We start from the raw sequence: 13724 nt of genomic DNA, 5'->3' as shown, positions 1-13724 counted from the left end.
CAAATTTGAGAGTGTAAAATTAAACTTGTGTTCCGGTTTTGATAGAAAGGGAAAAAAGGTGTGAAGGTTTGGGGGGGGGGTGTGGGTGGGTTGGGAAGGTGCTCGGAGGATGGGGATGTCCAGTGGTAATGACTGGTTAAACAAGGGGAGAGAGAGGATGGGGGGAGGGTTGTGGGGATTGCAGGTAATTACACACTGCTAGTGGCCGTGTTTCCTGCCCCTGGATTCTGTTCTCCACAGGTGCAGGTCCTCGGCAGTGTTGCCACGTCTGCTTATAATAAGCGACTTTGGGCTTGTTTTTCTGTAAAGTTGCTTGTACATTTTGTTGCGGGTTTGTTGTGTTTGTTTTGGGGGCTTGTTTGTTTCTAACCAGTGGTTCTCAAACAACGAGGACCTTCCACCGGATGAATATAAAGTAGCCTATATTTGTCGCCTCTTTTGGGCTTGTTTTTGTAGACCTAGTTACTTATTTCTCTTGCAAAATCTGGCAACGCTGGTCCATGGTGTTTGTGCTTGCATGTGCGTGTGTGTGTGTGTGTGTGTGTGTGTGTGTGTGTGTGTGTGTGTGTGTGTGTGTGTGTGTGCGTGTGCGAGCGTGTGCGTGGGCGCACATGTCTGGCTTTTAGCAACTTAAACCCTATATAATTTGCTGTACATCAATGGGTGAAAGTAGCCACCTAACAAGCTCAGAATGTGTTGCGTTGCAACGTGAGCTTGTAGTATTAGTAGTTGATTTATTTCGGCCATGATTTTACAGTTAAAGATACAGTAGAATAAAGGCAAAAAAGATACATAATTGGCTGAAAAGCTATGGTCTTAAGCTTATTCTGCCCACCTTATTACTATTTAAATGAATTATCACGGTAGCATAAAGAAAACATAAGAACAAACAAAAGATAGTAAAGTATCAAAAAAGTTTCAAATATTATACTTCAGGAAGAAATCTTATCTTATCTTACACTAATTATATTAGAAGAATCACTAGCATCTATACCAACATAATTACAATTACTATGTTCTCATTTCATAATTATCCTGGCAACATTTGTGTTGTGTTGCCTGTTTCTCACCGAACGCTGGCCTATTATCATTTATATGCAGTGAGAGTATATCGCCAAAGCACACTACCAAATAAAAACGAGCTATGATGACTAAAACTAACGACTAAATACTTTGATAATTTCCTTAACTAATATAAAATTAGCGCGCAAACTACTATTTTGTCGTCAAAATCATCTGTAACATGTCAGTCCACTAAAACTAGACTAAAACGAAAACCTTTCAGATGACTAAAACATGACTATAAATAAAAATAAAAATAAAAGATTTCACTAAGACTATGACTGAAACTAAATCAAAATTCGCTGTCAAAACCAACAGTGGGTCTACTCTGCTGAACATCTCCACAGAGTCAAGGAGGAAGTGATCTTCAGCTGTCGTGACAAGGAGCCAAAAGAGTTGCCCACTAAACACCTGAAGAGGCTCTCTCCTCCTCCTCCCTCCTCCTCTTTATCCCACCTGGAATAGAGGCTTAGGAGCTTTGCGCTCCTTCCACACAAAAGCGCAAGGTACGGGTTACATTATAATTTCAGGTGAATGGTCTGGGAGGGGAGGGAAGGGGAGGGAGTGGGGAGGGGCAGGACGTTTTAAACTGGGGAACCGTTGTGAATGGTATAGGCACGGATAGAGTGGTATTTTGCTGTGCCAAGATGAACTCTCGGAAAGGTGGTGGTGTTGGTTGGGGGGGGGGGGGGGGGGGGGGGGAGTGGACAGGTCATCGTAGGAGAGGGCAGGTGAGGTCTCCTGGTCTTGTACATGTACTGCTGCCAGTGGTGTAAAGTAATTAAGTACATTTACTAAAGTACTGTACTTAAGTACAATTTTGATTTACTTGTGTATTTCCAATTTCCAATACTTTTACTTCCACCCCACTACATCTCGGATCCAAATGTTGTACTTTTACTCCACTACATTTATTTGAAAACTTTAGTTACTAGTTACTTTGTAGATTTGGATTATTATTCAAAGAACATAGCCTACATTAAGCACTTCAGCCCTATATACATTTTGGCCATTTGAAAATAGCAGATCTACCAGCTCACAATGCGTTGCGAGGCTTGTAGATCTGCTATTTTCAAAAGATTTTTACACATTTGCAAACTTAAAATGGAACATTGTGTATAATGTGTACTTTTGCTTTTGGTACTTTAAGTAAATTTTTATACCAATACTTTTGTATTTTTACTAATTTAAATGTTGAATTCCGGACTTTTACTTGTAACAGAGTATTTCTATATTGCAGTATTGATACTTACTTTTACGTAAAACATTTGAGTACTTTTTCCACCATTGACTGCTGCAAGCTCGGTGTGTGTGTGTGTATGTGTGTGTGTGTGTGTGTGTGTGTGTGTGTGTGTGTGTGTGTGTGTGTGTGTGTGTGTGTGTGTGTCTGCGTGTGTTGTTGCCTTGACTCCAAACTCCTACTTGTCACTAAAGGTATGGTATCAGTCTCTATAACGGCTCCTGGTGGCAAAGTTATTAACTTTGAATATAATCTTTAATATGGCTTCACCATGAAGGAAACGTGTCAGGCTGACCTTTAAGTGTCAACCTGTACAGTTAGTAAAGAATGGCTCCTTATAAACGCTGCGGTTGAGAAACACTCAGCCTTGGTGGTTCAGGGGCTGCATCTCTAGCTGCCGTGTGGAGAAGATGTGTGCCGTGCCACCTGCTTCCTCTCACGCAAATAGCAGACCTACAAGCTTAGCTCACGATGCTCACGTGGTGAGCTTGTAGGCCGGCTTCTTTCGACGAGCGACACCGTTGTGCAATTAAGTATGGGTCAGGCTTCGGTCTCTGGATGCGTAACCGGAACCGGAACGTCGCAAAAGAGTTAGGGTTTTTTTTCCACAAATTTTCCCTGCGTTCTTAGATTCTTGTATTCGTTTTACTGTGTTTAAGGTTAAGAATACAGTTAGGTTTAGGCATTAGTTTTACTTTACTTGCTCCCGTCCGTCCGTCTGTCCGTGCGTCTGTGAACAGCTAATCTCCGGCACTGATCAATGTGAAACTGTGCACACACTCCCTGGATGCCAGAGCAGAACATCTGCCCCAAGTTTTCACATCGGCCTGTTATAGCGCCACCAAGAGGTAGATATTTTTCTGATATTACTCCTCTACATATTCTGTCCAAACGCATCACATGTGTCATGTGATCAAGACGGATCTAACCGATTTTTCATATTCCATCCTGATTGGCTTCCAATGTTTGCAGGAGTGTCCGTTTAGAACATAATGCCTCAAATCATGAACTGACCATTTAGATTAATCTGATTGCCGTGAAAGGCCAAGTTAGAAATACAACCCTTTTCACAACCACCAGGAGGCAGATTTTTTGCAAAATAACTTTTACATTTTACATTACTCCTACACATTCTCACAACAACCTACCTGACTTGGCAAAGGAGACCTGTGCTCCGAGGAGCACCTTTTCTACTACTCTATACAGTAGATTGATTTATTTTTGCATAAATCAGGTTTGAGGGGATAGAGCTTGGCGATCAAGCAGGTTCTGGTCCCGTGATCATAGTCCCTCGGCGACTGAAGCTGGGGTTTGGAGAACAACTGCTTTGAGAATTGCTATCATTGTTTACACACAACATAAACCAATGTATACAGTATACTTCAAGAGTGAGAGATCACAGTAAACATCCATACTAAACCTTCTTCCTCCACACTGGGAGGAAAACAGCATCTGAAAGTTTGATGGGATACATTTTTACACATGAGTGCTGTGACCATTTTTACAGTACATTGCATGCAATGAGCAGTCGGTTTCATATGGCCCCCGCCTGCATGTGAGCGCATAATGGTTCTTATCGGTGTGACGTTGTCTGGAAATGTGTCTATGCTCAATCGCTTTCAGTATGGTGTCTGTCTTGATTTTGGAGCTCCCTAATTACGTGCTGACGTGGTTCATATTTCAAACACTTGTATGGGTGATTGGATGACAAGACGTTCAACCTCCACAACAACACAATGTAAAAGAAAGCATTAATGCTCAAGTGTTGTCATTTTGTATCCGGCTCAATGGGGATGGAAACACAGATATGCAAACCGACCGGTCGGGTCGTAATGAAACATAAAGTGGTGAATAAAGTGGAAGACTTATAAGAATACACTCACTGGGACTTCCACATATTTGGCTGCTGCTTTCACCTTCCAGGAGGGGGGGGGGGGGGGGGGGGAGGATAATGATACAAGAGTTCAACGGAGCGAAGAGGATCTGGTTTCCACAAAATAACACCTTTGCTTTTCTTTTCTTTTTTCACTTGAAAAGAAACAGGCTGGGAATTCTCTTTCGCGAGGGAACGTGAAAACAACATGGCTACAATAGATTTTTTTCCGATGCCGATACCAGTATCGCAAAAGCTGCAGATATATATTGTACTGTCCAAAACGCTGGTATTGTTATTGCCGTGCAATGCCAGTCTCTCTGCATGCAAATACGATACATTGTCATTTATCACATGGTGATATTTTTGCAATTGTTGCGCAGCTGTTTTATACTCTTACTGTACCATTTACATTATTATTTCAGTTCACTAACTTGTAGCTGCATTTGAACTATTAATGGAACTGTAATTTATTCCTAGATCAGTGGTTCTCAAACTTATTAATTTCAAGAACCCCCGTTATTCCGAGAGTACAAAATGGAACCCCGTCAAGGAACCCTTGAAAACCACTTGAGAACCACTGTCCTAGATTTTCTTTTTTTAAATTACACATGGATATCGCAACGGTAGGGATTGACATTAAAGGTTGCCTGTGGCCTGTAGTTCTACAAGCGCACGTTTTACCTCATTCTATAATGGACTATTTACTTTTCAGGCAAGTGGGCATGACCTTTGGGCAAGTAGAACATGACCTGTAGTGCCTCAGAGACCCTAGTACCAACCCCTGGCATCGGCAAGTTATGGGTATCGGATATTGGGAAAGGGATCAATGGTATCTGAACATCTCTAATGGCTACTTACTGTGAAGGAGAGGATGGAGGAGAACAACGTCCCTTCATCGTATCTGGAGAGTTTGGAGAGAACGCCATCCAGAACGCCGGCCAACTGCCCAGGGAGGGAGAGGTCAACATTTATATTAACTACATGTCATAATAATAGGCAAACCTTTTTGGTGAAAATAGGTGATCATTTGCAGAAAATAGCTCTTCTCCGACACTGTGCACAACGCTGCGCAAATGTGACATTACCTAACCCTTGTGATTTGGTGTAGCGGGACAAAAGGAGAGGCCCAAGTATAGCCCCCTGTGGGACCCCAGTCAATGAAGTGTATATATATATATATATATATATATACATAATATATATGGTTTATAAGTGTTTAATGTAAGATCTCAGTTCAAAACTTTAAGTTGGAATTTTGAGAGAATATTTTCTGTGTATGTTTGAGCAAATGAAGATCAAGCGCTTGTACAAATGAGGGAAACTTGCAAGTAACATTAAAAATAAATTATATATATATATATATATATATATATATATATATATATATATATATATATTTATTTGTAATTGAGAGGCAGAAAAACTCTTTGTTTGATTTTGGTACATCAAGGCTACGAAGACATTTACCTTTGACACCAAGGATGAAATCATTTCCTTAAAAGCCTCGTCGATCAGCACATCGATTTTGGAGTGGTATTGTTGCTGAGATGGGAAAGAGGACAAGAGAAAGAGGCATCACAGTGACTTTTGAGGAATCAAGGATGACTCCTTGATGCTTTTATCAAGTGTAGACACTATTGTCTACACTTTGTCTGTAAAAAAGGGACAACCTTCTAAACCTTTTTTGAACACTTGGTATGATCAACCCCTTTCTATTCCTTACAAATACAGTACACACACTCTTTCCCTCACACACGCATGCATGCACGCACACACACACACTTGTAATAGTTTACTCATTAAAATTAGGACGGTAGGTTTATAAACGCCAGTTTTAACATTGTCTTTGCCGTTTTCACCCCCAACTCTTCCTTGAGTTATATGTAGTTGTGCACGCATGCACACGCGCACACACACACGCACACGCACACGCACACACACACACACACACACACACGGCGAGGCGAGGAGGAGAAGAATCGTCCCCGGCATCGGCGGCTGAGTTAAGCAGCTAATAGGGCCATTATGCGTCTGAATGACATTCCCATCGGCGCTGGGAGAAGGGACGACGGAATCTGAAGGATACGTTTTTGTCCTCAGCCACAATTAGAGCTAGCCTTGTGTTTCTCCAAAGCACTGGTCCAGCTGCCACGACCAAAGGCTCACACTAGATTCAATTAATCCGCCATTTCATGTCTCATAACACCCCCCCCCCCCTCCCTTCCTATATTCATGGCACCTTTTCCCTTGGAAAAGAGGAAGAAGAAAAAAGCACGCCAGCCAAAAGGAGGGGAGGGTATAGAAAAAAAAAACAGGGAAAGGGAAAGAGAGAGCCTCAATTTGTGTGGCATTGAATAGAACCGCCTTCCTTCGCCGCTCACACAAGCTGAGAGGGAGGGGGGGGGGGGGGGTTCATCTCTCACCGACAATGCCCTTTCACTATGCCGTCTAAAGAACCCCCAAATTAAAAATTTCAATCAACAATAGTCACAGATCGCTGACAAACTGTGGGTCCAAGGAGGTCACCGCAGGCAGCCCCCCTACCCCCCCATTTCTGCTTTCCTCCCTCTCTCTCTCCATCTCCCCGTCTGCAAAATGGCAGCTCGCTTTCAGGGGGAGACAATTTTTTTTTTCCCTGGCAAAATCCTTGAGGCCTTTTTTTTCTCCTTCTTTACCTCAATTAACATTGCTGCGTCTGCCTTTTTTAAACACAAGGCAGCCAAACTGAGAGGAGATGTGTAGTTGTCTTTGCCAAAATGTGCACACCGAAAAGTGAAAGGAACATTATTTTGGTTGCAAACTGCAATGAGCACCTTCAATGGCGGGTGTTTTTCATTGTTGACAAAACTGTCTGGATCATCCAAGTCAAATTCTTACCTAATATTTTGGGCGTGCCATTATAGCCAACATTCTTTTCAAATATATGAAAAAAAGAAGGCAAATTTACAAGCTCAAAATGCATTTTGAGTTTGTAGATCCTAATGCATTGTGGTAGGACTTACTATAAGAGGTTACTGCAACTGAATCTTAACACTGCCAACAAATGGTAAAAGCGAGTAGATTGTCCAAATCAGTCGGATGTGCTTGATGTAAGGGGCCCAAATCAAGGGCTTCTATTCATTCTGGATAGATTACATTTCCAAGTACAAATTCATAAACTATGTCATCTTGGTTGTATATTGTTTATGTACACAGCTGTGTCATTTTAGATCTTAGCTATATAAATGTATATAGAAACATATGTTTTCAGAAAAGGATTTAGAACAGTGGTTTAGAACAAAAATAGTAGATCTTCAAGCTTGCAGCGTGTCACTTTGTGCCGTGCTGCAGGCTTGTACATCAAATGGCACAAAAAAGGTTTGCGAATTTGTAGAATCACACACACACACACACACACACACACACACACACAGAGTATACTGTATATATATATATATATTTTTTTTCCGGACCAGGTTCAGAGCACTATGAGCTTCCTAGCCGGAGAAAAGGCTTGAAAGGTGCGACAGCCACGGCCCCAACTGAGCGGAGATTTGGGAACGTTTTGACCCGTTCCTCCCAAACGCAAGATCGTCACGCACGTGGCGATCTGCAGGCACATTGAACATTTCTCAGACATTTCATTTTCTGGTTGTGTCCATTTTCTTTTTACCCAGGTTTCAGACTGCAGTACTGCCATGTCTGCCTGTCAGCCTGCCTGTCTGTATATCTTGTCTGTCTGTCTGTCTATCTTTCTTGTGTGTCCCTTGCCGTGGCACTCAAAATCGTCTGGGTCTCTCTCCGCCGGCTATACACATTTTGAGATCAATCTAAATAGAATAAAACTCATTTCCGGGGAGTGTACTGAAAGTTTAGCCCGGATTTCTCTTTTAAAAGGTGTTGAATGGACATATGATGGAGAAGCCTGGTTAATGCCAGACGCCCATTCACCACTTGAGTATATCAGAAATACGGGGATCTCTTTAAGTGACACTTTGCTGCAAACTGTGGTGGATAAAGGTGTCCAAATGCAGCACATAGTATTTGGAATTGAGTTTAAATTGAATTGAAATTCTCTTCCTAGATGAGGCGCAGAGGCAAATTGTGTGTGTGTGTGTGTGTGCGTGCGTGCGTGCGTGCGTGCGTGTGTGTGTGTGTGGGGGGGTCCTTCTAGAGTACCGTTTCCCAAACAGTGGGTCGGACCAATTTTTACCAGTCAGGAGTAAATGTCCTCTTTTTTCCATTACATAAAAAAATATCTATATAATTCTTTTAAAAGATTACAAAAATATGATTCACACTGCGAGGCGCTGTGAGCTAGCGAGCTTGCCAAAATTTGCCCAATTTGGTATTAAAAAGTAAAATTGTAACTTTATGTGCAGATACCCTGTATAAACAGTATGGTTTGTTTGTTTACTGTTGAGTGAAAACACAATGGTTGCACATTAAGCTAATCATCTGGGAAACAGTTTGGGAACCAAAGTTCTGCAATCTACACCTGTGGTTTTCAACCAAATGGGTTCTAGCTCAATCGCTATCACACAATTTAGTGGCCCTTCTGTAGTAACTCTCCAGGACCCCTATTGAAGACCCCTGGTATAAACAGCAACGATATGAGTTGCTGTGTAGATTGTATACGAGGTCTAAAGACAAACCTTCCACTCTCTTATTGTGCTTTATTAGCTTGTTGACTTCTAAAAGTATTCTGTAAGTCATTCGCTCAATAAACAAAGAAAAACATATACATAATATGTCATGTTGAAGGGTTGGAGTTGGGATTAAACAAAAGAAAACACAAGGTGATGAGTGATGGAACTTACCCATTGTTTGTCAATCTTCGATTCAAACAATGACGTGCAGAACAGGTGGATTATGGGAAATCATGGAAGGAGGAAGTGAAAGAAAGAAAACATCATTCAGATTATTATTCACGTATACAGGATTCCTATAACCTGACTGCGCCAGATGATGGCAGCAGTGCGTATGCCTGGCTGCATACCGCTCTGCTTACCATCATCTGGGATCGCTCGGGCAGACCCGATGTAAGGGGCGGGCAATTTTTTCAAATTCTTTAGCAGGTGATTGGATGGGGCCGTATCTCTATCACAGTCTGGGAGTGCCAACTCCAACCACTCATATTGGCCTGTCTGCATGACGTTACACCCAGAATCCGCCTCCTGGGTTTCCACGTGGTCTGCAATCAGACTCTATTGGCTCAGAGCCGCTCAGAGTCCGCCCGTAGCTGCCACTGATTCGTCTGGCCCGGGACTTTACGAGTGTTATCAACTCTCCCCGAGAGATCTCAGATGGTAAAGTAGGGCGGTACGCACTACTGCCACCATCTAGCGCAGTCAGGTTAGGATTCCTATGATTCCTATGAAATAAACAAACTGTCTCTGCGATATTGTCTACTTCTGGGAAAAATGAAACGGCAACATTAGTGTTTTCTCGCCGTCAGTTGATGCCTCATATCCATATGACTCAATCATTTGTTTATTTTTGGAACACAAATCTTATTTAACGTGATATTAAACACGTCTATGGGAATTCTGAATGGGGAGAAAAACACGACCCGACATTATGTCAGACTTCGGTGGGAGGGAGGGAGGGAGTAATTGTAAACTACTGTACAATGTACATACCAAGGGGGTCATGCAATAAACAGACTATAAGAGTACGTAGTAAATAATAATGTGGTTGGGAGTATGTATAGTCTTGCGAGCCAGACTGTTGCCTCCCTCAATTTCCCAATGCTTCCGTCATACAGTCTGGAGCAGTGGCTCCCAATCCTTTTAGCTCAAGACCCAAAAGAGAAATCAGTTTGCCCGGGACCCAAACTAGTGAAAATAGCAGATCTACAAGCTGAAATCGCATTGCTATAAGCCGCGTTGCGAGCTTGCAGATCTGCCACTTCCATGACTTGGTTTTCTAAATAGTTTAGCTTTTTTATTTTATTTTATTCATGAAATAATCACTCTGGATTAAGATAATCTGCCAAATGGCTAAATTGTAAATTGTACATTACATGCATCATATGCTGTTGGACAGCATTGATAACTTAAAGATGGGGTGCCATGATTTTTCCCCCCAAAACATGATGATCAGGTATTATGAATTCATGATTATAGGCCTACTAGGAGGAAGATTAAAAAAGAAAAAGTGTACAGAAAGTGTTAAAATTATGTTTTTATGTGCCCACACCCAACCGGTTCATTAAGTATGCCTGGTTGTCAGGTGGGTGGTGACCCAGCTGAAGTTAGCCACAATGGTAAAAGGGGAGTGGAGGATTATATGATGTCATTAAATCTGTGTTTGGACTGGACTGGACCTTTTGAATCAGAGGCTTTCAGCTTTCCGGAAGAAACCAAAAATAAACAGGGAAGGCCAATTTGCACCCCCCGGTGGTCTGTTAGAGTGACGTTAACTCCAAAGAGACACAAAACTATGGCACCACCTATTTAAGGGCAAAGTTATTCAGCCATATCCTGCAATAGAACTGCCCAATGGTGTCACCTACGGTTCAGAGTCCACATTCACACTAGAACAAGTATGTACATTTATTTAAAATTAAAATAGAAATGGTGGCAAATTCACTCAAAAATAAACAAGATTAAACATACATTTAATGTAGTCAACAAATTGCTGTATTGTTTTCCTAAATACCTACTTATTCATTATAATTATCAAAATCGCTATGACAGCACCGCACCGCGGTCAAGGTCAGCGAGCACCACCACTATGTATACTGTAGTAAAAATTATTTATACGACTGTCAATTTGTAATATTGTGTATTTCCCAAACTTACTGTATGCAATATTAGATGAGTCACCTTCCACATAAGACTAACTCGACAGCAGCTGTGATACGAACAGCTGCCAAATGCTGACTGGCTCCTACGTCACCAGTCCATATACGGAAGACTCTTCACAACAGAATTTAGACACTGTTTAGTAGACACCCCTTCAGCTATTCTTGTAATACTGTCTTCTATAAGAGGAGACTGGCCTGAGAGAACAGGAGGACACTAACTTTGTTGTTAATAAATATATTGTATTCATTGTCACTCTACCTTGTGGAAATTCAATTTCTATATTATATACAATAGTATGACCTGAAAATTACTATAACAATATGTCTTTAGCTCCCTCCTCCCCGGCTGGAATCCAGCCTTCAACCGCCCAGCAGCGGGGGTGGAAATCCACCGACCACCATAGCGATTTTAACAAATAAGCCAAACTAACAACTTGACATGAACAATGTTGCTAAAACTAAGATATCTGAGAGGTAATATCATTTTTATATGTACAGATTTAGTAATAGAAGACATGTTCCCATAAGGCGACTTCCTGGTTTTCATAGTGTGGGCAAGGGGAGACTGACCGGGCCAACAGACAGTACAGTACAGTGAAGTACAGTAGAGGCGCGGAGTGACGTCATAAATAATACTAGCTAATCAGATAGCCTGATTTAGCATTTTTTGTGTGTCATAACAGCTTTAAGTAAATGTACTTTGTTACTTTACACACTGCACATTCTCAATGTGCATAGTGCAGGAGGACATACAGTGTGCAGTAGAAACTGGAGCCTCATGGACACCTCAGTGAGAGTCAAGTGTCCTCAAGGCTGGTCTCACGCAATCGACAACAGCTGATCTACAAGCTCAAAAACAGCCGTTCAACAGGCTGACACAGCACTATATAAGACAGCTTTAGCCACTGTTCCATAGAAACGGCAGCTTGAGTCACTTCTCCTCAGGGACGGCACTATGCGAGTCAGTGTGAGTCACTTCAACTTCGAGACGGCACTATAATGTCAGTCAGTTTGAGTCACTTCTCCATAGAGACAGCACTGTGAGAGTCAGTTTGAGTCACTTCTCTTTAGAGATGGAGTCAGATTGAGTCACTTCTCCTCAGAGACTTAACAATGTGAGTCAGTGTGAGTCAGTGTTCCTCAGAGATGGCACTATGCGAGTCAGTGTGAATCACTGCTACTGAGAGCAGTGAGAGATGGCGAGAGAGAGGAGGAGTTGAAGGTCAGCTGTGAACTTAGCTCTGTGTCAAGACAGAAGGTGGCCCAGGGTTATAGCTTTCAGTTCAGCCAAGGCTGCAGGACGAGAGGCCGCACACCCGCCGTCAGCCATTTTGCCGTTTGCAACGTTGAATAAGAAAGAAGCCCTGTGTCTGCCTGCCTGCCATGGTGCTTTTGTGCAGCATTAGGAGGAAACAATTATACACAACCATCTGAGGTCTCTACCATCTATACTGTATTTCCAAATTAAAAACTCTGCCTTGTTCACGTACACATATAGGTATACAGTATGCAATGCATATAGTGATATGTACAGTACAGTCAATTTATCACAATTCGGTGTCTGATTATTAAATTAAATATTACCGTATTTTCCGGACTATAAGGCGCACTTAAAAGCCTTTAATTTTCTCAAAAAACTACAGTGCGCCTTATAGTCCAGTGCGCCTTATATATGGATCATTCATTGACATTGACATTCCCTTTAGCACAGCTCCATCTGTTGGATGCATAACGCAACGGTAGCGTCTATTATGTGCGCCTTATAGTCAGGTGCGCCTTATATATGAAAACAGTTTGAAAATAGACCATTCATTGACAGTGCGCCTTATAGTCAGGTGCGCCTTATAGTCCAGAAAATACTGTACATTTAAGTTGAGACCTCGTCAGCTTGGGAGCAGCAAAGTTAGTTAGTTACTTTTCTCAACTTTGTCATGGTGTGGGGAAACGTGGACGTATAAAAAAATGCTGCTATTGTGAACTTAGCTTTAACAGTGTAATACATATGTAAGAACAGCAATGGACAACTAGAAAGATGCAATTGGAAATTGCAAGTGTGGTTGCCGAGACGTGAATTCCGCAAATGAATTTCGTCTTACCATTTGAATGTTCCCCATTCAAGTCAATGGGGAAATTGTATTCACTAAAAAATGAATGGCCTTATATGGAGATCTGTGTCTCCTATGACTAAGACTATTTGCGGTCAAAATTTATTAATTCACTGCCAAGAAAATATAGCCCACAAACCTCCAAATGCCAGCAATTTCCCGTTTTCCATACTTTTAAAAGTAGTCACAGCATATTTATCTCAAGTAAGATCCAATCCAATCTCGAACACGGACAGGCACGCTACACTCTGGCGTAGCCGAAAATAAAACCTGCAAGTTATTTGGTCAAATGGTTCGGGAGTTACAAACTAATGAACCTCCCCTGTTAGCCTGCTAGATGGACGCCAAAACCGGAAACAAAGATATGGGCGTTTTCCTGAAATATTTAACATGGGAGCGGATGGAGATCAGGTTTTTCGATCATGCCTACATCCTGTTTGTTGAAAACCGGATCAGTAGATCGTAGCGATATTTTCATAAATAAAACCCAAAACTAATACTCGCCAATGGCAATGAGGTCTTATATAATAAACATGTCAATATTATGTCCATGGCAATGAATGAATGAGTTAACCCTGCAGCACAGTTCTGCAGGGGGGGTCCCTAAATTATTTTAGTGGGTCCCCAGTTGAATAACTTAATGTGCAACAT

General features: G+C 41.8%; 1 protein-coding gene across 2 annotated transcripts in view; it reads right to left on the bottom strand.

The window, feature by feature from the left end:
- cadps2 (Ca++-dependent secretion activator 2) overlaps window positions 1–13724 on the bottom strand; it is a gene marked incomplete at its 3' end in the record, with an annotated part of 155352 nt that overhangs the window by 20764 nt on the left and 120864 nt on the right. The window contains exons 20-23 of one of the 2 annotated variants that reach the window (XM_080736549.1): window positions 8978–8992; window positions 5646–5720; window positions 5037–5120; window positions 4186–4218 (exon numbers count right to left, since the gene is read on the bottom strand). In XM_080736549.1, the coding sequence (XP_080592675.1) occupies window positions 4186–4218; window positions 5037–5120; window positions 5646–5720; window positions 8978–8992 (207 nt within the window). The remainder of the gene's footprint in view (window positions 1–4185; window positions 4219–5036; window positions 5121–5645; window positions 5721–8977; window positions 8993–13724) is intronic. The other variant, XM_080736548.1, reaches the window with a different exon arrangement.

This window comes from Nannobrachium achirus (assembly GCF_963921795.1).
Source record: "Nannobrachium achirus genome assembly, chromosome: 11".
NCBI lineage: Eukaryota > Metazoa > Chordata > Actinopteri > Myctophiformes > Myctophidae > Nannobrachium > Nannobrachium achirus.
Note: the sequence above shows the minus strand (reverse complement) of the source record. Positions and strands in the feature narration are given on the sequence as shown.